The sequence below is a fragment of the Siphateles boraxobius genome, unplaced genomic scaffold, assembly GCF_051911475.1.
Source record: "Siphateles boraxobius isolate OS27281-9 unplaced genomic scaffold, OSU_SipBor_1 65, whole genome shotgun sequence".
In the NCBI taxonomy this organism is placed as follows: Eukaryota; Metazoa; Chordata; class Actinopteri; order Cypriniformes; family Leuciscidae; genus Siphateles; species Siphateles boraxobius.
In genome coordinates this window covers 6,162,357-6,187,770 of record NW_027509192.1, presented here as the reverse complement: position 1 = coordinate 6,187,770, position 25,414 = coordinate 6,162,357, and the positions used below count along the sequence as shown (strand labels likewise).

General features: G+C 36.1%; 3 protein-coding genes across 7 annotated transcripts in view; 2 read left to right on the top strand and 1 right to left on the bottom strand.

Annotated features, from left to right (window-relative positions):
• septin15 (septin 15) overlaps positions 1–2,545 on the top strand; it is a 31,348-nt gene extending 28,803 nt beyond the window's left edge. For all 4 annotated transcript variants that reach the window (XM_077210454.1, XM_077210455.1, XM_077210451.1 and 1 more), the window contains exon 13: positions 1,027–2,545. In XM_077210454.1, the coding sequence (XP_077066569.1) occupies positions 1,027–1,066 (40 nt within the window). In that variant the 3' untranslated portion in view covers positions 1,067–2,545. The remainder of the gene's footprint in view (positions 1–1,026) is intronic.
• A 6,971-nt stretch (positions 2,546–9,516) lies between these two features.
• On the bottom strand, positions 9,517–10,658 carry ccl33.3 (chemokine (C-C motif) ligand 33, duplicate 3). Its single transcript, XM_077209893.1, has 3 exons — positions 10,455–10,658; positions 9,928–10,045; positions 9,517–9,771 (listed from the first exon to the last, which is right to left on the bottom strand). Exons 1-3 carry the CDS (start codon positions 10,522–10,524, stop codon positions 9,705–9,707), a joined length of 255 nt encoding a protein of 84 aa, XP_077066008.1. The 5' UTR covers positions 10,525–10,658; the 3' UTR covers positions 9,517–9,704.
• Positions 10,659–15,555: 4,897 nt separating this feature from the next.
• uba2 (ubiquitin-like modifier activating enzyme 2) lies at positions 15,556–24,140 on the top strand. 2 transcript variants are annotated; one of them, XM_077210448.1, is made up of 17 exons: positions 15,556–15,766; positions 16,675–16,758; positions 16,836–16,906; positions 17,050–17,114; positions 17,192–17,292; positions 17,383–17,504; positions 18,022–18,089; positions 18,343–18,464; positions 20,434–20,533; positions 20,649–20,800; positions 21,062–21,155; positions 21,945–22,057; positions 22,295–22,450; positions 22,571–22,667; positions 22,763–22,868; positions 22,947–23,086; positions 23,425–24,140. In XM_077210448.1, exons 1-17 carry the CDS (start codon positions 15,626–15,628, stop codon positions 23,616–23,618), a joined length of 1,926 nt encoding a protein of 641 aa, XP_077066563.1. In that variant the 5' UTR covers positions 15,556–15,625; the 3' UTR covers positions 23,619–24,140. The 2 variants fall into 2 exon arrangements, with proteins under 2 accessions (XP_077066563.1, XP_077066562.1); XM_077210447.1 differs by having other exon boundaries at positions 15,557–15,766; positions 23,422–24,140.
• The last annotated feature ends 1,274 nt before the right edge of the window (positions 24,141–25,414 follow it).

Genomic DNA, 25,414 nt, shown 5'->3' with positions numbered 1-25,414 from the left:
CCTTCTCTGTTCTTTCATCTCTATTCCTCAGTGCCCTGCTTTCTCTCTCTTAAAAAAGTCTTTCTGTAACTCTCTGCATTATTCAGTCACTAAATAATGCAGTTATTTTTTTAATGAGGAACTGCACTCATGAATAGAAGTAGATTCCAGCAGGCTGACTGTCGCATTTTCCTCTTATAATCAAACATTTTTGTTTTTAAAGAAAATAAAAATTGAATTTAGTGTTTTTACAATTTCATTTTTTTAATTAAAACAATTTTTATAGTAAATTTATATTTTATCAATTAAATAAAAGGTATTATTTAAAGTTTATAAGACAAATCCAAGATATTCTGCATATTGTGTTTTATATCTTTTCTAAACTCACTTTATACTTTATACAAAATACTTTATTACTGTTATACATTCACTACTAAGATTTGGGGTCGGTAAGATTTTTTAATGCTTATATCAAGGCTGCATTTATTTAATTAAAAATAAAATAAAAACAGTAATATATTTTGAAATATTATTTTAATTTAAAATAACTTTTTTCTATTTTAATATATTTTAAAATGTAATTTTTTTCCTGTGATGCAAAGCATCATTACCCCAGTCTTCAGTGTCACATGATCCTTCAGAAATCATTCTAATATGCTGATCTGATGCTCAAGAAACATCAATGTTGGAAACAAATACATTTTTATTCAGGATATTTGATGATTAGAATTTTTTATAACATTATAAATGTCTGTACTGTCACTTTTTAATCAATTTAATGATTCCAATTTCTTAAAAACAACCTTACTACCTCCAGAGTTTGAAGGGTAGTGTATATTATCACCAGAGCATCAATACACAAAACAAAAGCAGTGGGATAATAGGAAAAGGGGAAAAATAGTATTAATTATAACAACTAAAATAGGAAAATATTAGAAAGTACAGTAAAGTTACAATAGCTATTACTAATATTTAATTCTGTCTTGATAAATTTATATTTGAAATGGTTCCTATTGGTTAATTTCTTCTGTCTTTCTTTGTTTTCAGGACAATGGAAAAGAACAAGAAAAAAGGGAAAATCTTTTAAAGAAATCATGAAGCTCCATTCCTCTTAAAACCAGAAACTCCTTGCATCTCTTTTGATGCTCTGATGTTCTATGACCCCATAAGAAACACATGCACAAGTGCTACTGTACACGTTTACTGCACACCCAATGAAATGAGTTTATCACCATCTTCTGGTAGGCTGTCACATTACACCACATGCCCAGTATGTCACGTGCATGTCTTAGTTGACCAACATTCCCTTGAAACGTTAAATGATGGTTATTACAAACAAGACTTTGTGTCTGTAATATTTCCTAACAGAACAGGCTGTTTTCAGACATTTTCAACTCTGCTGACATCATTCGCACACCTTAGTCTTAAGAAGGTCTCAGTATGTTTGTAAAGATGTGATGGAGAATGAGACAGACGGATGGAAGCATGTGCAAAGTTAAAACAGAATTAAGCATGTATGTGTTGAAAAGCAAAGCTATGAATAGATGGTTTATGGCGTTTGAGACCTGCTGGTGTGCGTCACATGATGTTGTGTGTTTCTCTGGGGTCATAGACAAACCTGTTTAAACATTATTGCACAGCTAAATGATGACAATAACCGTTTTCCATGTTTTTAAACCTTTTGCTGGCTGTGTACGTTGATAATTGTGTCCCTACCATAGTTGGTGTTATACAAAATGGCATGGTTGTCAACATTAATAACAAACAATAGTCAGTTTTTAATATGGATGAATATAAAATAATTACAATAATATTTTAGGACGCTGCTCGAATGTTCTGCCTTAAATTGCAGACTGTTTCGGCATTTGTCTGCTCATGTTTTGTTTTTATTGTGATCATGTCAGACCTGAGACTGATCTGAGACCAGTTTGTTTAATTTTAATAGTTGGGACTTGGCTTTTTAGTTGTTGGGGCTGGTCCTGGAATCAGGGCTTTGGGGTCAGTTTTAACCTAAGTGAGTTCAGTATATCTAAACAGATCTTATTTTAGCCATACTTACACCCCTTGATAATAAACTCACTCTACATTCCAAATGTTGATGAGAATCTAAGCGCTCTTTGTTTCTGTTGGATAGTTTAGATTGACGGCACGCAGGCTCTATCACATGCCAAACAGCGTTTAGACCACAACGTGCACAAAACTCTCAACCTACCTATTGCAAAGAGTCCCTGTATGCCTCATGTGTTCACACACTATTATATATTTTGCAGGTTTGTCATTATGCAAGTTCGAACACTCAGTTCTTCCTGTCGTGGATCGCTAAGCCACACAGACCCTCTGAAGTACATGTTTGGTTATAGTAGAACAGTATTTTGGAAAAAAGGAAAAACTCTTTTCTTTTACCACTCTATACTTTTTTTAATAGTAGACCTGAACATGGCTCTAGACATGTTTGTTTTCTTATTATTTTTTGTACATGTATACGATTTTCAATCTCCAATTGTTATCTTCGTCTGTTATTCTTTCTGCCTAACTGTACATTATTAAACTTGAGATGTTATGCTGATGATGGTTGTCTTGTCTTTTCTTATCTTATCAGTATTTGTTATGACACAATGTCCAGACACCAAGTAATCTCTATGTGTTTTGTATATTCATTTACATTTTCAACTGTTGAGCATGGATTCAATACGATTTCTGTGAAATGAGAAAAGTTTTAGTATTCTGATTTTACCGTTCCGTTTTAGTCTTTTTTATATATATGTCAAGTCATCCTCATTTATATAGCGCTTTTAACAATGTAGATTGTTTCAAAGCAGCTTTACAGAGATAAACATATAATTTAAGGTAACAGAGATTGGTTTGGTTTTATAGTGGCTCTTGAAAAATGTTTTTTCCAGCTGAAGTTAGTTTTGATTGATTCACTTCCGTCTAAATGATCATTTGTTATTAAATTAGGGGCCGCTAAGACGACACCGTTCTCTCTAAGCAGATAGTAAACGTGAACCTGTGATAGACGCTGATGGCGTTCACATGTGCATTAAGAATTGATTCTATAGTTATGTGCGTTTGAATATAAGTGCGCAGGTTTGTAATTCCTTACAAACCATGCCTAAACAAACTACTTGTCTATAAATTTTGATGCAGAATTTTTATTTTATCTAATCACTTTGGGTAGGTACGCGAACCGAAAAATTCCACAACGCTTTATCTGTAGAGGGGTATAGGGATCATCCATAGGGAGAGGCTAGTTGGCACTTCAGCACTGCATTCATCAGGTCCAGGCGAAAGTCCTTCGTCAGATCTGGAAACGGCCTGGATCCGGCAGGCTGCGGGTAAAACCTCGGGATAAACAAAGACACTAAAATTAGCGTAAATGCCATTCTTCTTATGATGTAACGAGTACATCATTATTTAAGGGAAGTGTTCCCAGTTCCGGCTGACCTAATCTAAGCAGCCTAATATTGAATTATAGAAGTCTATAGAGTGTTAAGTGAATGCTATAGGTCAAAGAGATGTGTTTTTAGTCTAGATTTGAACTGACAGACTGTGTCTGCTTCCCGGACAATGTTAGGAAGATTATTCCAAAGTTTTGGTGCTAAATAGGAAAAGGATCTACCGCCAGCTGTCAATTTAGATATTCTAGGTATTATCAACTGGCCGGAGTTTTGAGATCGCAATAGACGTGAAGGACTATAATGCGTTAAGAGCTCGCTCAAGTACTGGGGAGCTAAACCATTTAGTGCTTTGTAAGTAATCAGCAATATTTTTTAATTTATACGATGTTTAATAGGGAGCCAATGCAGTGTTGACAGAACCGGGCTAATATGGTCGTACTTCCTGGTTCTGGTAAGAACTCTACCAGAGTTCTTCTGCGTTTTGAACTAGCTGTAGTTTGTTTATTAAGCGTGCAGGGCAACCACCCAGTAGAGCATTACAATAATCTAGCCTTGAAGTCATGAACGCATGAACTAGTTGTTCCGCATTTGTCAATGAGAGCATATGGCGTAATTTAGATATATTTTTAAGATGGAAAAATGCGGTTTTACAGACACTAGACACGTGACTTTCAAATGAAAGATTGGTATCAAAGAGCACACCCAGGTTCCTAACTGACGACGAAGACTTAACAGAGCAGACATCAAGTGTTAGACGGTATTCTAGGTTATTACGTGTGGAAGTTTTTTGTACAATAATTAGAATCTCTGTTTTTTCAGAATTTAGTAGTAGGAAATTACTAGTCATCCAATTTTTTTTATCAACTATGCATTCCGATAATTTTTAGAATTGGTGAGTTTCGTTAGGTTTGGAAGAAATATAGAGCTGAGTATCATTAGCATAACAGTGAAAGCTCAGTCCATGTTTCCTAATGATATCTCCTAAAGGTAGCATGTACAGAGTGAACAGCAGCGGTCCTAGTACTGAGCCTTGTGGTACGCCATACTGAACTTGTGATCGATAAGACATCTCTTCATTTACTGCTACAAACTGATAGCGGTCAGATAAATATGATTTAAACCATGCTAATGCAATTCCACTAATGCCAACATAGTTTTCTAGTCTATTTAAGAGAATGTTGTGGTCAATGGTGTCAAATGCAGCACTAAGATCAAGTAACACTAATAGAGAGATACAACCACGATCGGATGATAAGAGCAAATCATTTGTCTAAATCCTGACTTGAAATCCTCGCAGATACCATTTCTTTTAAGAAAGGAACACAGTTGTGAGGATACTGCCTTTTCTAGTATCTTTGACAGAAAAGGTAGATTAGAGATCGGCCTGTAATTGACTAATTCTGTAGGATGCAAGTTGGCACATATGTATATATAATATATATGTGCCAAATATCTTGTAATATGAAGAGGAAGTCAAATATAAGCCCAATAAAACACAAATTACGTCTGGTATAAAAAGATGTTTTTTAATATCATAACCCCTGAGGGGATTTTTATTTTATTTTGTGTACATTTTTCCATCATTTAAAGCCCCCATGTAGTCAATAATTGTATCCCTTATAACTCATCTTTGGTCAGCAAAATGACATTAAAAAAAAAAAAGTAATTTATGCCTTAAAATAAGTTTTATTATATGAATATGCAAATTACCCGGCCTCCACTCACTCTCACCAGCTCAGGGGCCTCATTTATAAAACTGTGCACAGGATCCTTACTAAAAGTGTACGTGCGCCAGAAAGCTAAAAATGGCGTATTCAAAAAAATATTCAGACTTATAAAATCGTGCGTAAGCCAGAACCTGCGCAGAATTCACTTTATAAATCCCAGTTAGCGGAAGATTGTGCGCACATCCGTCTCCTCCCCGAAACAACCATATATGGAGCTTACAACGCCTAGTTTTACTATGCATATCCTCATCTGTATACCATTTGCATATGATTATTCATCCACTTGATAACGCGCATGTTTAACGGCACAAGACATTAGGAAAATATGAAATGCGGCTGTGCTGTCACATTAGTTACATTAATAAAAACTAGCCTATCCTTGCCTTGTTTTTGAATAAATAAATCAAATAGTATAGAATACATTTCGGAGAAAGTTTTTCTTAATGTTTTCCACTGGCCAAAGAGTATTTTTAATTGATTCATGTTATGGAAACAGATAGACCTTGTTGTGCATTATTGGCACGAAACCATTTTCTCAGACAATCTGCTATTATCATGATAAGCAGTTATCTCTTTAGTTAAAACATTAAAACACAGCATGCAAAAGGGAAAGTTTTCGAAAGCATTGCATCCAAAACAAATATTTCTATTTATTGAATATAAAAAATGTTGTAACTTCTCAGTAATGATTTCATGTAATTTAAGTGTTTAACTACATTAATCAGAATGGCATATTTAATCTAAATCTTTACAACAGAAGTAAAACAAAGTTTAAATCATTGTTTTATTTAAACTGTTATTGTGAACATAAACTGTATTTATGATTAGGACTTATAATGAAGATTTACGGTTTTAGATGTTTTATGCTATGCGTTAGTTTCACTAAACAGCCAAACGCGCTCGCTGGCGCGGACATTTAAGAAGGGATGGATGTTTGCTTCATGTGATAGGCTTGGTTTGTGAAATTATATTTGTATTATCTTTCTGTATATGTATAATTTTCTTTAGATTTTCTGTCTAAAAGTGACCAAAAAGACATTTAAATCCAGCTCACCATCGGTGTCGCCAAACTGCTCCATCTCCAAAATGTTCGTACGCATGGGTCAGAGTTTACGTGCAGGTGCGCAAATTTTCCCGTCAAGTTTGTTTTTATAAATCACAACTTATGCGTCGTAAGTGGCATACGCCTCTTTCAGGGCCTGTTTTGTGCGTACGCAATGGTTATAAATGAGGCCCCAGAGATCCACTCGTTGATTGCTTACAAGGTTGTTTGTATTGTTGACTTATGTATTTGTACATGGTTTGTCTTAAAGCATATTAAAAACACCACATAGACATATAATCAATATTAAAAGCTTGATTTTCGACACAGGGGGACTTTAAGATGAACACATTAATTATTTTAAATCTTTTTAGAATTGAATGCAGACACAATGAATTAGTTTGAACAGTACTTATTTTGTTGGGTGGAATTTGAAAGTCAATGAAAATAAGAAAAAGTCTGTCAGAATCTGGGGCCTGATGTATAAACGTTGCATACGCACAAAACAGGCCCTGAAAAATGCGTACGCTACTTCCGACGCATAAGTTGTGATTTATAAAAACAAACTTGACGGGAAAATTTGCGCACCTGCACACCAACTCTGACCCATGCGTACGAACGTTTTGGAGATGGAGCAGTTTGGCGACACCGATGGTGAGCTGGAGTTAAATATCTTTTTGGTCACTTTTAGACAGAAAATCTAAAGAAAATTATACATATACAGAAAGATAATATAAACATAATTTCACTCACCAAGCCTATCACATGAAGCAAACATCCATCCCTTCTTAAATGTCCGCGCCAGCGAGCGCGTTGGGCCGTTTAGTTAAACTGATGCAGCCTTTCTAAAACCGTACATTCACGTCCTAATCATACATAGGCCTACAGTGCATGTTCACAATACAGTTTAAATAAATAAAATAATGATTTAAACTATGTTTTACCTCTGATATAAACATTTAGATTAAATATGCCACTCTCATTGATGGTGTTAAACACCCCGCCCTATTTTAATGATCTGAAACGCAAGTGTCAAAGCGCAAAGCGCAAGTAACTTTGTGGGCGGATCCCGGCGCTGTAGCTATTTTCCCGGCGGGATAAATGCCTCTTGCGCCTGGCGCAAATCTAAAAAGGGGTTGGTCTGAAGTATAGCTTCATTATTCGTAGGTGTGGTTTGGGCGTAACGGGAAACAAACCAATAAGAGCTTTATATCACATTCCCTTTAAGAGCATGATGAACGAGGTGCGCTTGTCCCATGGCGCAATACTATTATAACGGCCGGCGCATTTACCAGGCGCGCTTCAGAATCGGTTCACAGCCGAGGAGATGGATGTTCTCGTCAGGGCCGTAAAAGAAAGAGAAGTGACATTGTGGATGGGACAAACCCACCCAAATTAGCTTCGGTTAAACATGCATATAATAATTTGGGTAAATGTGTAAGCTTTATGCCAATTTTCCCCATCGTCATGAACACAACAATGATTTCCCTCGTGTTTTAATATTTTTCCTTATAATAATGTATCATTTGCAAAAAGTTAACTGCATCTGTGTAGATGAGAGAATCATCTACAGTGTATGCGCGTTGTTCACACTGTATTATGGCCAAGCATGCGCGCTTAAAATAGCATCTGAATGTACGCGCAACGCGCAACGCGCCACTGACTTTAGACTAGTTTTTTTCTGGTCAGTGGCGTAATTGTTTTATAGAACAGCAAAATAGCACGAGGGAAAGTTTGCGCCGGAACACGCCTCCTCTTTGCGCTGAACCGTCCCGGGGAGCGCAAGTGTATTTCAGTTAACCGACGTGTGTCTGTGGAGGGAAAAGTCCGCTTTGCGCGGGTGCAAAATAGGAATGATACATGCGTCAGTGTACAAAGTCTTTTGCGCCGGGTGCAAGATGGGGCCCTTAAACTACATGAAATCATTACTGAGAAGTTACAACATTTTTATATTCAATAAATATAAACATTTGTTGTGGACGCAATCTTTTGAACACTTTTCCTCTAGCATGCTGTGTTGTAATGTTTTAACTACAGAGATTAATTGCTTATCATGATAATAGCAGATTGTCTGAGAAAATAGACCTTGTTGTGCATTATTTGCACAAAACTATCTTTTTCCATTAAAAATATAAATCAATTAAAAATACTATTTGGCCAGTGGAAAAGATTGAGAAAAACTTTCTCTGAAAGGCGCACGTGGATTCTACCCTCAGTTTTATAAATGAGGCCCCTGGTCTTTAAAGTTTTTAAATGTACTGTATATTTTATTGAGGTTTAGTTTTATTCACAGCAATTAAACCAAAAAACAACAACGCTGCTCTTCAGAAAACAGCAGAACAGTGTTTAAAGGTTCTTTAAATGGTTCTTTGTAGCACTTCACATTCCATAAAGAACCATTTCTGACCTACTGTAGCCTATTTGGAGAAGAGAACTTACAAAAATTGTAGTTAATTTTCTCCATCTCCACTGTTTTTTGCGTCGGAGTCGGGGTTGGCGTCGTTTGCTGGCATGGACATTTGCAAAGGCCTCGGTCCTTGGGTTGCCAGGATGAATTGTGGACACTATTTGAGGGAAGAGTTGCCAGTTCTGTCACACACCCCTGTTAATAAACCAAATAACCGATAAACCAAAAATGAAAGTTTGTAGAGAGAAAGAAAGTGCATAGTATGTGGGTGGGTGGTGTATCACAGGCTACTTAGGCTATACAAAAAACTAGACTGCACCACTGTCTGAAGTTGATCTGCAATCTTTGATAATGAGTTTTTGGAGATGTCTGAGTGAGTCACATTTGCTTCATGTTTTAAATACTGTCTGGTGTGATGTTACATAAAAACTGATCTGAGGTTTGATAAACACCGATATGTTTTCAACCCCTACCTCTACTGAGTTTCCTGGACCTACAACCTCACTCGAATATTCTGGATGAATGTGGTATGTTGTTATAATACGAAAAGCATTACAAAGATGTTTAAATCTATTTCTAAGCTAAACTGAAAGTTTGTTTCATTTCAATTGTTGATACTTGGAATTTCAGCAGTTGGGGCTGGTCCTAGATGAGTTCATTATATTTCAAAATATCTTATTTTATACAAAGGGCAACAAAGATACCTATAGGCTATACCTTATATGATCACACACTATTTTTGCAGTGTTGTATTTATGCAAACATGTTTCTTTATTTGTAGGCATAGGCCTATGTTAATTTCTGGCTGTTGTTATTTTTTCATCTTATCTTTGTCTGTTATTATTTCTGCCTAACTACATTATTAAACATGAGCTGTTATGCTGATGAGAATCATACTGTTTTTTCACTATTTTTGCTATATTTTGTATATGGATACGAACACAAAGTTAGTCTGACACAAGGTAATCTCTGTGAATTTTAATATTCATTTGCATAGATAGAGCGTGAAATGACAACAGGTTTACAATTCAGTATCTTGCAGTATTGATCAGGAGATGCAAAAATTAATAAGAAAGGCCAGTTGTATAAAGCAATAACAGTATTATTTTGTGTAGAGATGTTGCGTTTCCATTTCCGAAGCTGATGCCCCATTACAGATACTTCTTTATCCAAGCCTCGTCTGGATTCACACAGAATTCGGTTCTAGGTGTCGTAACCCTAAGGGGAAAAAAGTTCATATTCACTTTTTTTTGTTTGTCATTGCTAGCTTACGCAAAATATTTTTTTCATCATTTGTCTACAATTAAAAATGAGCATATGACAATTTTTCTAAATTATAGCCTATATGTTAAAGTTTAAAATAGGTTTACTTACACAACGCCTGCGACAGGACAATGTGAATTTGTCCTCATAGCACTCACAATTTTTTTGCCTGGTATTTGGAAGTCGATAAAATCGAAGCAACACCTCTCAGGTACTGCAGCACCATGAGCTGTTGATGAGATAAAATGTATATCCTTAAGTATATATATATATATACTTAAAAAAGTTTTATGACAGAACTTGGCCATATTTAAACCTGTTCAAAATACATTAAATATTAATGTGCTGAAATACGTCCTTCAAAATAAAGGTCCTTTGTAGTTCTTTATGTTAATTTGGAAAATCTTCAGGTCAGCATATTGGTTTCTGGGTTTCTTTCACGCACCATATGTCATACTTTTTTTTCTTTCAAAACTTGTGAATACAAAGTTAATTGAGGAACTTGCAAATTTGTAACTTCTAATTTGATCAATTTCAAGAGTGAAATATCACTTTACATTTATGTGCAATTTAATTATTATGGCCTATATGTCCATACAATTTAGACAAGGGCAAAAGTATACTTCAAGAGAACTTACGCTGAGCCTCAGAAGTCCAAGCCATCAGCAGGACCAGCCCAAACACCAAACACAAAGAAGATGCCCTCATGGTTTCTGATCTGAAGTTGATCTGGTAGCTTGATAATCGTTGTAAATGTCTGAGACAATCCGTGTCTGCTTCGCATTTTTAAATGCTTTCGAATGTGATGCAAGATAGAAACTCAGATGTGTGGTTAGATAAGGACATGTATTGCAGCCCCCCACCTCTTCTTCAAAGCCTACACGGATAATCACATTTGGCTTTCTGCTTTTTTGCAAGAAGAGATTGTGAGGTGATAAAATGCTGGTGTCACAAGTTTACAGCAATGATATACATGTTCAGACTGTACATTTTTTTTTTTGCTGATGCCCAATAAAAGAAAGAGTCATTATTTATTTATTTATGTTTTACTTGTTTAACATAGTGAAAAATAATTTCTGCATTACTTTGTACCTTCCTTTATGTAAAAATCGCATAGACTATAATTCCTAGGGCTATTCCAGGTAAATTCATGATGCGACTTTTTCCACCTGTCAGCATTTTCAGTTCTCCCACTTCATTTATTTTCAATAAACAAATATTAAACTATATGGAAACGTGTTCAAGTAAATAATTATAATTCTTTGTGATAACTTTCATGTATAATTAATTAACAAAAAGAACAGATCAATAGTTAATTCACATGTGATATGATCAGTAAGTCACGGCAACTATGTCGTCACATTACTTTAACTCAACAAAATCATTAAAGCAATTTCAACTTTTTTGATTAAATAATACGAGATTAAACTCAAGTGTGTTTAATATATTTTAAGATGAAATGATTTACAAACAAACTGATTCAACTTTAAAAAATTAAGTTAGAACTGAACTTAAGTTTTTAAGTTAAAATAGGTGGATTCTTTTTTACAGTGCAGATATCAATGTGTCATGGCATTATGGAGGTTCAGGGCAAATATGAATTCATACAAAGTCATGTATAACTATATTTTTTATATAAATATGATATGTATTATTTAATCATTGACATGTTGTAATAACTAATTAAAGAATAAATTATGCTTTAATTGTAAACTTTATTGAAACATTATGATTATTATTCTTATGCTACTACTACTGTACTAACAATAAGTTAAAATAAAATTTTAATATTTATTTTCTATATATAATATTTAATTAATTTAGATAATTATCAGATTTACTATATTTTATTAAAAAATTGTATCTATTTCTTTTTATCAAGATCCCACACAATTTGTATCTCGTGGGGTTTTTTTTTTAGTGGTTTATTTAGTGCCGTTATTTGTGGAAAAAATCTAAACCAAAAAGAGAAAAACCCTTTCTGCTCTTATTATCTAACTGTGACATCTACGTTCTGACATTGATGTGAGTTTTTTTTCCACTTAAATGTCTTGAGTGTTTAGCATTTCACTCTGAAATGATTGAATTTTCAACTTTCTTTTAAGAAAATCTTGATCTGTTTATAGTAGTGATACTCTTTACAGATATGGTCATTCTCTTGCAAACCTTGCAAAGTCATGTTAAGTTGTAAGATAAATGTGATGCATCTCAGCAAGCATCTGCGCAGCCTGATAATGATCTAGCTCAGCACTTTCGGCCTGTGGTTTGTATGTACCCTCGTTTTCATGTGCGACAAATGGCATATATGCAAATATTGTACTAGGATGTGTAGATGTATGAATATGTATATCCTATCAGTCACATAATCACCCATAGCTCACAAACTGTGCATGTCTATTTGTTTTCAGCAGTATTCACAAATGGAAATGTTTGATAATTAATTAGAATATCACAAAGACCTGCTAAATACTAATTTATCATGACTGATTCAGCAGAACTACCAACAGTGTGTGACATATTTAATTTCCTAAGTAAGTGACATGAGAAACATTGATTTGCTATAAAGCATGACTCATTTTGTATTTTAACAGCTTAGTAATTCATGTACAGTGCACAATTTGATTTAACTCTTATTAGTCACATGCATGGTTTAGAGACTTAATTCTCTCTTCCAGGTTTTTCAGTTTTAATGCAATGCTCTCTTAAAGTTAATACAATCACAGTATAAAGGCCAATCCACTTAATCTGAATTAATCTTGTAAATATTTGACATACTCCCCTCATATAAGAATTAGTTTAATTCGTTTTCACCAGAAGAGCAGAACGGAACTTTTTGTTCATTGGAACATATATATACCGTCATTATTCTGAGAAACATATCCTTCTGAAACTCTCACCTACATTTCACAAACATTCTGCGGTGGCTATTTATTGCACAGCAATGTTGCTGTTAAAGTTTGCATTCATTCTTCATTCACTATAGAGGAACAAACTTGCATGGAAATAAATAAATAAATAAATAAATAAATAAATAAATAAATAAATACACATATAAGGTAAAAAAACAACAATATTTTACAGTGCAATTACATGCAACTAACCATTAAACAAACCTGAATCCAAACCCGATCGTTATCTCAGTAACGTGTTGTTACAGGGACACCTTAACATAAAGTGTAACCATAAATAAATGACATAGGCCCTGTTGTTATATATTATATGTTGAAGGAAAGGTTGGCTTGATAATGCCAAAATACTGAAATGCGTTTTAAACTTAATATTCTTCTGAGACTAAGATGTCCAATTCTATCTCTCAGCTTGAGCTATAGAACCACAAAACTCGGGTGAGACCTTCAGACTGTTCTGCCTCGGTATATGCTAGATCTTTTCTAACTGATCTGACTTACGATTTTGTTAATTGGATGAAAAGTCCCATAGACTTTCATTCAGGGGGGTCAAGACTTTTAATAAGACAATAAGACCAGTTTTACAGACAACTCTTAAACCTAGTCCAAAATGCTTAAGCTGTTTTAACTGAAAGCAACTTGCACTGACATATCTTAAAATATATCAGTGTCATTGCTTTGTCTCAAGATGCACACCAGTAAATGTTTTTTTTTTTCTAAGTCACGTTTATTAAAGCTAATGCTGTGAAACCGGGTCATAGAGTTTTTAAGCTTCATCCACCAAATTTCTATCACTAGTAAAGCCTTGGGACATGCTAGCAACATGCTAATTTATGCTAGCAATGTGTTGAAACATGGCATAGATATAAACACTAGATGTCGCCTTGGGGTTCTAAGCATGCGTCAAAACCGTCGCCATCATGGAACAGGGGTCTTGTCATAAGGAAGTAGCTAGGTAACGCTGAATTCATGGATGATGCCGGACTTTTGTGCTTCGTATGGATGTTTACACGAACGAAATCTAAAAACCAGACTGCAAGGGATTACATTACACAAGATTGTGAAATTTTATAAAATTTGTGAAATTTCTCTGGACTCTATATAAATACATGTCTGACCGTTGGAACGAACCAAAACAACTAGAAAATCGCATTCATGACGATTTATGGTGATTTTATTTCCGTTAGACCTTTTCCTACATTGACGCTGACGAGCGGTTCCCCTGTTTCAAGATGGCGGCTCTATTGACGCATTTATTCCAATGAACTGCCGTAGCCAAGGCGACATCTAGTGTTTATATCTATGGAAACATGCTAGCAACATGCTAATTTATGCTAGCAACGTCTTAAAGCATGCTTGCAACATGGTAATTCATGATAGAAATGTGTTAAACATGCTAGCAACAGGCTAATTCATGTTAGCAATGTCCTGAAACATGCTAACAACATGCTAATACATGCTAGCAACATGTTAATTCATATTAGCAATGTCCTAAAACATGCTAGCAACATGCTTATTTATGTTAAATATGTGTTAAAACCATAGACCGTAAAAAAATATGGTTGTAGATTCCGTGACGTCACCCGTAGGTTTCTTAAGAGCATTTCTGAAGCCCAAAGTGGGCAGAGCCCACTTAAAAGACCACTTGAAATGTATTCCAAGATTACCCACCTTCGAAAAAAGTACCAAATTTGGTTAATTCAGGAACAATATTGCTCTCATATTTAGTTTTTGCATTGTGCTCTCTCTGTATACTGTTTTTTTTTGCTCTTTTCATTGCATTTAATTTCATTTGATCTCTATCTCATTTATAATAATGTTAGTTTGTATTTTTATTTTTAACTAAAAGCCCTAGCCTACTAGGACAAGTGTTGTGAATTTGCTATAGCTAAAAACACTATGATACATACATCAGATGACTTTTTAAGTTTATATATGTTTTTTTGTTTCTGTCCCTATCGAAATAAACTTAAATAAATAAATGCTAGTAGCAATGTGCTAAAGCATGCTAGCAATGTGTCAAAACATGTTAACAACATGCTAAAAACCTTATCTTTCTATCTATCTTTCTGATAGACCGTTCCCTTCAAAACATTACAACTTTTAGGCCTACAGTTTTTCTGAATTGCTAAAACCCCATTCTCTGAAACAAATTCTCAATAGCCTAAACCAATTTGTCGAATAAATCACTCTTTCTGTAGAACCTTAAACAAGTTCAGGCAGTTAGACAACATTTGCAAACCTCATGCATCCAAAAACATTCTCACCCTCTAAAACACATGATGCACTTGTGTTGCTAAACGCTAAACACAGGCAGGCAAAATTTAAACAACTAAAACACCGTTGTCATAAATAATTCACACACAATGACTCAAAATTGTTCACACATATTTCTGATGATGTGATCAAACCAACTGTACCAAATAGGCCTGTTCTGAGCACACAGGTGCATTGAATGTTGATATGAACATAGATGGAAACTATCAGACAGGGAGATGAGGAAGAGTATGTGTAAGAGGTGGTTGACGAGGAGGAAGAGGATGAGGACGAGAAAGAGCAAGGTGTGGACAGTCAAGGCTGGATCTGGCACACTAGAGGGTTTTCCATGCATGTAATGTGGACAGTGTCCTCAGGCCGGACTCAACACGAAGACATGTTGCTGAGGCAGAATGAATATCTCACTGACCTTGATTTTGTAGTTGCACAACTCTTATGAGTGTAGGCTACTGTAACATGCATGTATCAATGTAGCTCAGCCGCACCAGCAGAGGTCGCCAGTAAAACCTCCTGCGCTTTTTTGCAGCTCGCTGGAACATCTGCGCATGCGCAGTCACCGCGCGTCTCTTCCCTCCCCGCAGGATCAAACTGCTGCTTGTCCGCGCCACCGAAACGCCGAGCCGACAATGGCACAACTGGTGGGACCTCTCCGTAAAGAGCTCGCCGACTCCCTCTCCTCATGCCGGGTGTTGGTGGTCGGGGCGGGAGGTATCGGTTGCGAGTTGCTGAAAAATTTGGTGCTCACCGGCTTTAAGAATATTGAGGTGGTAAGTTGGAGGAAGGCGAACTCTCTTTGTGCTACATGAATCAGGCCCCATTATCGCCGACCCTCATTTATAATAATCTACAATGAAAATGAGAGTCATGGACTGTATATAACAATGTATTACACGTTGCATTAAGCGGTTTAATAGAGTAATGCTCTTCGTCTCATCGTAAACATAGAGAACAGATTTTTTTTTTGGCGCCATGCTCTGACGTAAAATATCCCTTGAAAACATTGACCATTGTGGCCATATTTTACGCTAAATTACTAGTTTCCCCTGGTCATCACGCAAAAGGTAAAATTTCAATTAAAAATATATTCTTAAATGCAATTTTCTTTAAACATGAAATCTGATAACGTTATAACATATTCAAACATGATATCCGTCAAATAATGTTTTAATGTTAATAAACAGCTTCTTGCCATCTCTAAAGCTAATGTATGTTATGATATACAACCTCTATGTCTCTATTAAGTAACTGGGTTGATAGTAGCAGGATTGATTGTTTTGCAGTTTATTCAGCCATTATTCATATTGTAGGTTATGAAATCGCAAGGTGTTTATTAGATGCAATTTTTTACATTTTCAGTTCTCAATAATCAGTTGTTTACTGTACAAAATTATGGTAATGGTTGAATGTTAAAGGAAGTTTCATACTGCCAAATGGAACAAGCACAAGATGATAAAAAGCAGAGACATATTTGAACTTGAGTGTATGTCTTGAAAGGATGATTGATGATATCAGTGTTTTATTTATTTATGTATTTGTACATACGTTTATTTAGGCAGTGTTACAATGGAACACAACCTGATAACTGTTAGGGTGTCTTTAAAATGCTTGGTGGTTTCATGGTGATATCAGGGTTTTTACTAACAATTTTTATTTTATATAATAATTGCATTTGCAGATTGACCTGGACACCATTGATGTCAGCAACCTCAACAGACAGTTCCTGTTTCAGAAGAAACATGTTGGGAAGTCCAAAGCTCAGGTAAATGGGAAAACTGACTTCAACTCGTGTGTGTTTTAGAAATATCCACCAGACATTGACGACTTGGTGTGTTTCAGGTTGCCAAGGAGAGCGTGCTTCGGTTTTGCCCATCTGCGAACATCACTGCCTACCATGACAGCATCATGAAGTGAGTCCAGTTACGTTATTGCCAAGATAAAGACTTATTGTATGAACATTTCAAGTGTCTCTGGTTAGTGGTTACTATATCAAACTCTTAATTCTTTGTCCAGAAAGTTTGATCTCCATTGTTGTTGTCTTTGCTCCTTGCAGCCCAGACTACAATGTGGAATTCTTCAGGAATTTCCAACTTGTCATGAACGCTTTGGACAACAGAGGTATGATTTATTCAGCAAATCTGAAGGAATGCTACCATAATTCCATCTTAAATGTGTCTTTTCGGTCGTCCTTGCAGCGGCCAGGAATCACGTCAACAGAATGTGTTTGGCTGCTGACATTCCCCTCATCGAGAGCGGCACGGCTGGCTATCTGGGACAAGTCACGGTTATCAAGAAGGCAAGGCTCTTCTATTAAATCAACTTTTTTGTATATTAATTTTAATTTTATGCTCTTGGCATTCATGTTTTGTAAATTTTCAAACTGCAGGGTCAGACGGAATGCTACGAGTGCCAGCCTAAACCTACACAGAAAACCTTCCCAGGTTGCACCATTCGCAACACTCCCTCTGAACCCATTCACTGCATTGTGTGGGCCAAATATCTCTTCAAGTAAGTTCTCTTCGATAACATCTGTCCCGTCTCATCTCAGTGACTAAACTGATGTCATGTAGGGCCCTATGAAATGGATTTTATTTTTTCTCCAAATTATGTTTTTATTTTCTCCCAGATTCCATGTTTTCAGTTTAAAATTTTCTGCATTCTGTTTTTAAAGTTTTAATAATTAAAAATGATTTCTAATCAACTGACTTCATAATTGTTTTTCACTTTTAAAACAATTTTATAATTTCTTAACATTTTTATAAAAATTAAGTGTGAAATGTTTTTCTTTTTCTATATTCTTTGTTTTATAATTTAATACAAATGTATTATCAAAACTGATAGATATCAAATGAATGTGTAATACTTTTACCACATTAATATTTTAAATTATCAAATGAAATTTGAACAACTTATGTGTCAAATGAAATGCTGTATGAAAACAGGCCTGTTCTGGGTGGATTATCTTGGTTTTGAGATCTACTTTAATTGCCCTAAGCTTACATGTCATATTGAATTGCCTCCATAGTCAGCTTTTTGGCGAAGAGGATGCGGATCAGGAGGTATCGCCCGACACGGCTGACCCCGAGGCTGCTTGTGAGTAACAGGAAATTTACAACAACTTATGTACTACTACAAAGATGAACATTTCTGTGGTAGGGTGCTTTTATACAGAACGAAAAATATATGTACATTTGGTGCATCAAAGACAGAAACTACCTTTCATATTTATTAATGGAAACTTGTTCTGTCGAGTATGTACTGCAAGTTAACTAATTGTACAACTAGCTGTCGTTTTTAATGGGACCGTTTGATGAAAATATGTTTGTGCATTGTTTATCAACCACAGGGAACCTTGCAGATGCAGCAGCCCGAGCTACAGCCTCAGATCAGGACGGAGACATCAAGCGGGTGTCCACTAAAGAGTGGGCTCGCTCAACAGGCTACGATCCCGTCAAACTCTTCAACAAGGTGCAAACTCTTTTACAAACCTGACGTTTAGGGGTGTAACAATGCACTTATGACACGATTCACGATACTGAACTCACGATACAATACAATATTATTGCGATACTTTAAGCCAAAATAAAGAAGAGTTTTATTACTTCCAAGACATATGGTAAGAAGTTTACACAAAAATTTACTGTTGATTAAATTGCTAAATTTGTTATAGACTTTGGGGGTGGACTTGAATAGGCTTGGACTTTGTCCTGCATGCACAGGGCAATGGTGACACCAGAATAAAAATATTCATGATTCTGAACCTGAAAAGACAGAATTATGTTAGACACAAATACTTGGACTCTGTCACCGACCACATATAATGTATGCCCTTTTTTACTGTTAAAATCAGTAGGGCTAGGAGGATACACCTACCTCCTGATTCGATTCTACCACGATACTTGGGTACCGATAGGATTTTTTAAGAAGTGAGATTCTACAAGTATTGCGATTTGATGTTGTAATATACAGTATATATCTTTTTTTTTTTACACTAGACCATGGGGAAAAGTTAAATCATACACTTATACAGACTGTACATGATGTATAAGATGTCATATTTACAAAAACAATTCAGCACATCTTTCTGACTTATTTCAGAAGCATCATACAGTACTACATTCTCTTTAATAAATAACAAATACATTTTTTTAACAGTAACTTGTTGCCAACTAGTGTCGAAACAATGTAATTGATAAATGTGTGTTATTTTAAGCATCGAGTTTCTATCAAAAGCTGATTTATTTTGATCGCTATCGTAATAGACATCAGTGTTTATATTTGAACTTTAAACTTTTATCCCAGTACTTCTATGATAGTTTGAACTATTGTATCACAGAAATAATGATACTATGAGGTTGAAAAGACTATTTGTGAAACTGTTTCATGACTACTCTCTGTGGGTCAGCTGCAGCGCCAACAGAGATTTGAATTCTGCAATATGATTTTGTCAAAGTTTTAATAGACAGACGAAATGGAAGATGATCGCGTGGGTGTTTGAATCGAGATCAGTCTTTTAAAGATGAATCGTGCAGCTCTACTGTCTTATCTCTCTCTCAGCATATGAGTAGCGCGAGGGCTTTTCAATTCATTTAGTCTCACGTCGCTTTCACGCGTCCACTTGAAAGGGATTACGTCACTGAAAGAGAGCGACACATTTCATCCTCTGTTGGAACGAAAGTGGCTAACTTCTGTCAATCTCGTCTATAACCAAGGACAAAAATAAAGCAATTTAATTTCAATTAATGATTCTGTAATAAAAAAATCATTTTTAAAATCGTAAAAAAAAAAAAAAATCCCAATACCTAGGTGAATTGATTTTTTTTTTTTCAGCCCTAAAAATCAGACATTCGCCATTATCAGGACCCACAAATATTCCCCTGTTGTATTATTATACATCATATTCAACATTTAAAGGGATAGTTCACCCAAAAATGAAAATTAGCCCATGATTTACTCACCCTGAAACCATCCTAGGTGTATATGACAACATTCTTCTTTCAGACGAATATAATCGGATTTATATATAAAAAAATGTCCTGGCTCTTCCAAGCTTGATAATGGGAGTGAATGGCTGTATGACTTTGGAAGTCCATTAAAGCGCATCTATTCATGATTAAAGTGCTCGACACGGATCTGTGGGGGTTAATAAAGGTCTTCTGAAGTGAAGCGATGTGCTCGTGTAAGAAAAATATCCATATTTAAAACTTGATCGACTAAAATAACTAGCTTCCGGCAGACGGCCGTACGCATCGATTTACGCCAAAAGAGTAACCCTTGAACTTGACTCACAACGTAATGACGAACGCAGTTTCCCAGCCCTGTTTATTTGAACCGCGAGAGGCGTCATTTGCTGTCATTACCTTGCTGTTGACGTTACATCATTACCCAGTCCGTTCTTTTACAAGCGGTCTAAAAGTGATCTTGTGCTTCCTTTCAGCTTTTTAAAGATGACATCATGTATCTGTTGACCATGGATAAATTGTGGAAAAAGAGAAAAGCCCCATTACCTCTAGACTGGGTGGAAATCCAGCAGCATGGTGAGTCTGTTGACTCATGTAACTTTACATGTTGACTTATTTAAACAAATATATGTAATTGTATTTAAAAATGATTGAAATTGTGTTTAATGAGGCTGTATGGTGTGTGTAAAAGCATGTTCTCAGGAGGAGGCCTGTGGCACAGGTCTGAAGGACCAGCAGGTGTTGGGTGTTCAGGGTTACGCTCAGCTCTTCCAGCGCAGTGTAGAAACTCTCCGGTCTCAGCTGAGAGAGAAGGGTGAGGGTGCGGAGCTAGTCTGGGACAAGGTGAATTTCCACAAAATGGCTTAAATTGTCTAAAAGCTTTGGTTATGTGAATGGGTTCAAAATAGTGTACAACCAATACACTCAATGGTCAGGCAGATGTGAGCGTCCAGCAGAATGAAATCAAAATATGATTGGCTATCTGTCAATATTTCTATATATTTCATCAAAATAAAAGAAATGCAATTTTAATTATTAAAGAATAAATAATTAAAAGCTTGCACAATGTTCTGCATGAATTTACATTTGTGTTGCTATTTTCAGGATGATCCTCCAGCCATGGACTTCGTAACATCAGCTGCAAACTTGAGAATGAACGTCTTCAGCATGAACATGAAAAGCCGCTTTGATGTCAAGTGTAAGTGATTTCAAGCCTGTATGGCCACTGTGTTTGGTCTTGAATTAAATTATTTGAAATTCCTTTTAGTTGGTGTTTAAATAGAATTTTGGTGCTTTTCCACTGCATGGTACGGCTCACTTTTGGGGGGTTCCCCTGTGTACAGTACCTAGTACTTTTTTTTTATTACCACCTCTTTTGAGGTTCCAAGTGAGCCGTACTACCGATACTAAAATGTGACGTGTAAACACTGCAGATCACTGAATTTTCAGAGAGAATCGTCACTACCAACGTCATTAGATTTGTGTCGAGAATCGAGATACAAAAAAACTAGATTTAAATAGTCAGCAACAGCCACCGCAGTATCATTTGTTCGCACTACTTTTTTAAAGGACTTGCATTAAACGACCGTCGCACGCAACTTTGAAAAAACGAAATGGCTGTATCGTGGTCAGTAGACGAGGTGGCAACGCAACTATAACGATCAGTCCCACCAACTTTGAAGCGGTACTAAACTGCAGTGGAAAAGCGTGCCGAGTCGTAACACACCATTTGTTGCTTTTAGAGTGAGACAAAACTAAGTTTTCATTTTTATTTTTATTGTTGTCCGTTTTTGGCTTAATAAAGTTGTTGTAACGATTTTTTTACCAAGAACTCAACTTTCATTAAATACATTATGGCCTTATATCTCAAGAGACTCAGACTCTTTGGCAATGAAACGATAAACAACATGCTTCAGAATGAAATGCTTTGATAAAAAGTTGGTTCTGGATTCAATGTGACTTTAAACCATGTCGTCTTCTCTTTTAGCCATGGCAGGAAACATCATTCCAGCAATAGCCACCACTAATGCCGTAATTGCCGGTCTCATTGTTCTGGAAGGACTCAAAATTCTCAACTCAGACTTCGAACAATGTCGCACGGTGAGCTTGTGGTGGTTCATTGGCAAGATTATGATCAGAAATTTTGACAGCTGAATTGCATGCATTATATCCTGTGTTATCTAACACATCTTTGTTTATTTTTCTCACTTGGTTTAAGTTGATTTCATCTCTGCAGTTGTGAAGAACACTTTAACCGTTTCCTGTTTTGAAAGTTTTGTCAAGTGGTATAGTTGGGAGTTATGGTTTTAATAACTGGTTATTAATGTTTCTCTTTAGATCTTTCTGAACAAGCAGCCGAACCCCAGGAAAAAGCTTCTCGTACCGTGTGCGCTGGATCCTCCCAATCCCAACTGTTACGTGTGTACTAGCAAACCTGAGGTCACTGTCAAACTTAATGTGCACAAAACCATTGTGCAAGCTCTTCAGGACAAGGTACTGACAAGTGTTTCAATGCACAAGCTTTGTTTTAGATGCTGAACTTTGTGTGACCTCCATGAGGTTAAAGTTTGGATTGGATATTTCTTATTTATATTCACGGTGGCGCTTTTTCAGATTCTGAAGGAGAAGTTTGGCATGGTGGCACCAGATGTTCAAATTGAGGATGGAAAGGGAACAATCCTCATCTCCTCGGAGGAAGGAGAGACTGAAGGTGTGAATTAAGTCGGCTTCTGGAGGGCATCTTTCTCTACTATAACAAAACACTGAGCTTTGCTTTAATGTTTTGGTGTCTCTGTTTCTCTATAGCAAACAATAACAAGTTTTTGTCTGACTTTGGGATTCGGAACGGGAGTCGTCTTCAAGCAGATGACTTCCTGCAGGATTACACTCTTCTAGTCAATGTCATTCACAGGTAGGTGTGTTCATTTAGCTAAGAGGATACTACTTTGCTCTTTCTTGAACATTAAAATGATTCTTACATTAATTGTAGTGAGGAATTGGAAAAGGATGTTGAGTTTGAAGTAGTGGGTGATGCCCCGGATAAGGCGCCAACTCCCAGTGCCCCGGAAGAAGAGAAAAACATTGCCAACGGTAACAAAGATTCTGCCCAGCCTTCTACCTCATCTAAAGGTAAGAACAACATTGATAGCCTGTAAACCTTTGGCAAAATATCAGCTTTTTAAAGGAATAGTTCACCTGAAAATTCAAAATATCATTCCAAACCTGCATTTCCAATGGTTCCGCGTGCAAAACGATCAAATTTCTCCAAAAAACTAGTAATATAGCACACATTACTCATACTTGGTTTTTGTCATTTTGGAGTTTTGCATTCTAAAAATCCAGTTTTTTTTTCTGCTGAACATCTACTGTGTTTCAGGGGTGAAAGAAAATTATCCATTATTGCAATGACAGAATTTTAATTTCATCATTGCTGTTTATGGGTAATGCACTATTTGTGTTTGCAGCAGCTGCAGAGGATGATGACATCCTCATCGTAGACTCAGACGAAGAACCGTCCTCGAGCACCATGGAAGCTTCCCCGGAGTCTAGTAACCGCAAGAGGAAGCATCATGATGCTGAAACAGACGATGCTGCGTCCAAGCGCAAACGCCTCGACCAGCCGCCGGCTGATGATGATGAAGACATCATCGCTCTAGACTAGCGTCTTTGACAAGATTTCACCTGCCCAACAATAGAGGACTTTCCTCAAGTTGATTTTTTGTACTGTTTCTCTTACCAAACATGTAAATATATCTGTACAATATGGTTCAAGCTCAATGGATGTCGTCTTTTCCTTCTGTCCTTTGTTTTTTGGGAACAGAAAACGGCTTTATGAGCTTTACTTACGGAGTTATGAACTGCACTCGGTTAGGTTTTCCTCAGATGGATAAAATGCTTTTCAACTTTGTATTTTTTACAAAATGTGTCCTGGTATTTTGCAGTGTTTTAGAAAAGCTGACTCGGTATTTGAATGCATTTTTCATCTTGAAAACCATATTCCATATTTATTACAGGTTTTTTTTTGTTGCCAACCTCTGTAATATTTCAAAATAACCAAATCATTGTATAGTAACACTATTACTGTATGATGGCTTGTCTATCTTCTGTTGCATTGCCTTAGCACCACAATGAAAAATATTGACTTTTTTTAAGAAAAAGAAAATACACTCAAGACAACTATTTATACCATTGTGTTTCATTATTATAGTAGTAGTCTTTAGTAGTATAAATGAGTACATGCCTCATTTACTGACCAAACTGAGGAGCTGAATAAAGGACCTCATTTAACCTTTATTCCCCATAAAAGCTTCTTGAAAGGGTACAATGTCCTAATTGCACGTTGTTTACATTAAGAATGTTTGACGTAAGAACATTGTGTTTTCACTTATTACTCACGTAGATATCAGAGTCCACAGTTCACGTGGTAGATTTCGTCAGTGGGGTCCATAAGATGCTACATGACCTGTTTACCCTTCCCCTAGTTGGCAACCCAAGTAAAATGCAAGGTTTACGTTTTCAGTGGCACATTTTGTTTTCGATAGTCCATGTTTTGTTTTGTTTTTTTCTTGATAAGTATTTCCTCCGTCTGCGTGAGATAAGACAATAGTCTTAGCAGAAAATATATATATTTTACCAACAAATATGTAATACCATATTGAATACTTTTGGAGCAATAATTTAGAAATGTTAGTTTCGTAAAGGGGGAAAAAAGAGACGAGGGAATTTATTCTGCTGGACGCTCACATCGGCCTGGCCGTATAAGGTGCATTCTGGGATTGAATGAGTGCACTCGATTTCGACTAATGCTCTTGTTAAAGTAACACTATGTAGTTTTTCAACCTTCATAATATATTTCGAAGACACGTGTAATGGTACATCGACTTACAATAGGTTAAATGACACGTCTGCCATAGCCTGACGTGGTCGTATCGCTTTTACTGGCTCTATAACTACGGGTTTCGGGTAGTAACCAGAGCACAAAAAGAACTAAAAAATTCGACTGCTTTACGGCATACATAGTTTTTCTTCGTTTGTGATGTCTTTCATAAAATCATGCATCATACTCTACCTTGTCTGTGGCCATTGTTGATTACAAAGGCGGTGCTGGATAAACAGCGAGCGTGCGACAGTAGGCTGCGGTAGGCTAAATTATTTACGACAGCGGTAAAGGACAATTTCGCTGTTCCAACCTGTAGGGCGACCGCAGAGGAAAAGTTCCTTGGTGCCAAGAGAGCGATTTTCTCCCCATCGATCCCGTTAGCATAACCATATAAATTTTGGACAATTTAAACTCATAACAAGTTGGATTTTGATACGTATTTGCTTTCATCTATGTATTATTGTAAATGTAAATTATGTTGGCTCTAAATAAATTAGTTTTATTAGGCCATAAAACGCATGATAAAACTTACGTGCAAAAAGTAACAAACAGCAATTTGTTCTACATATTCATAATGT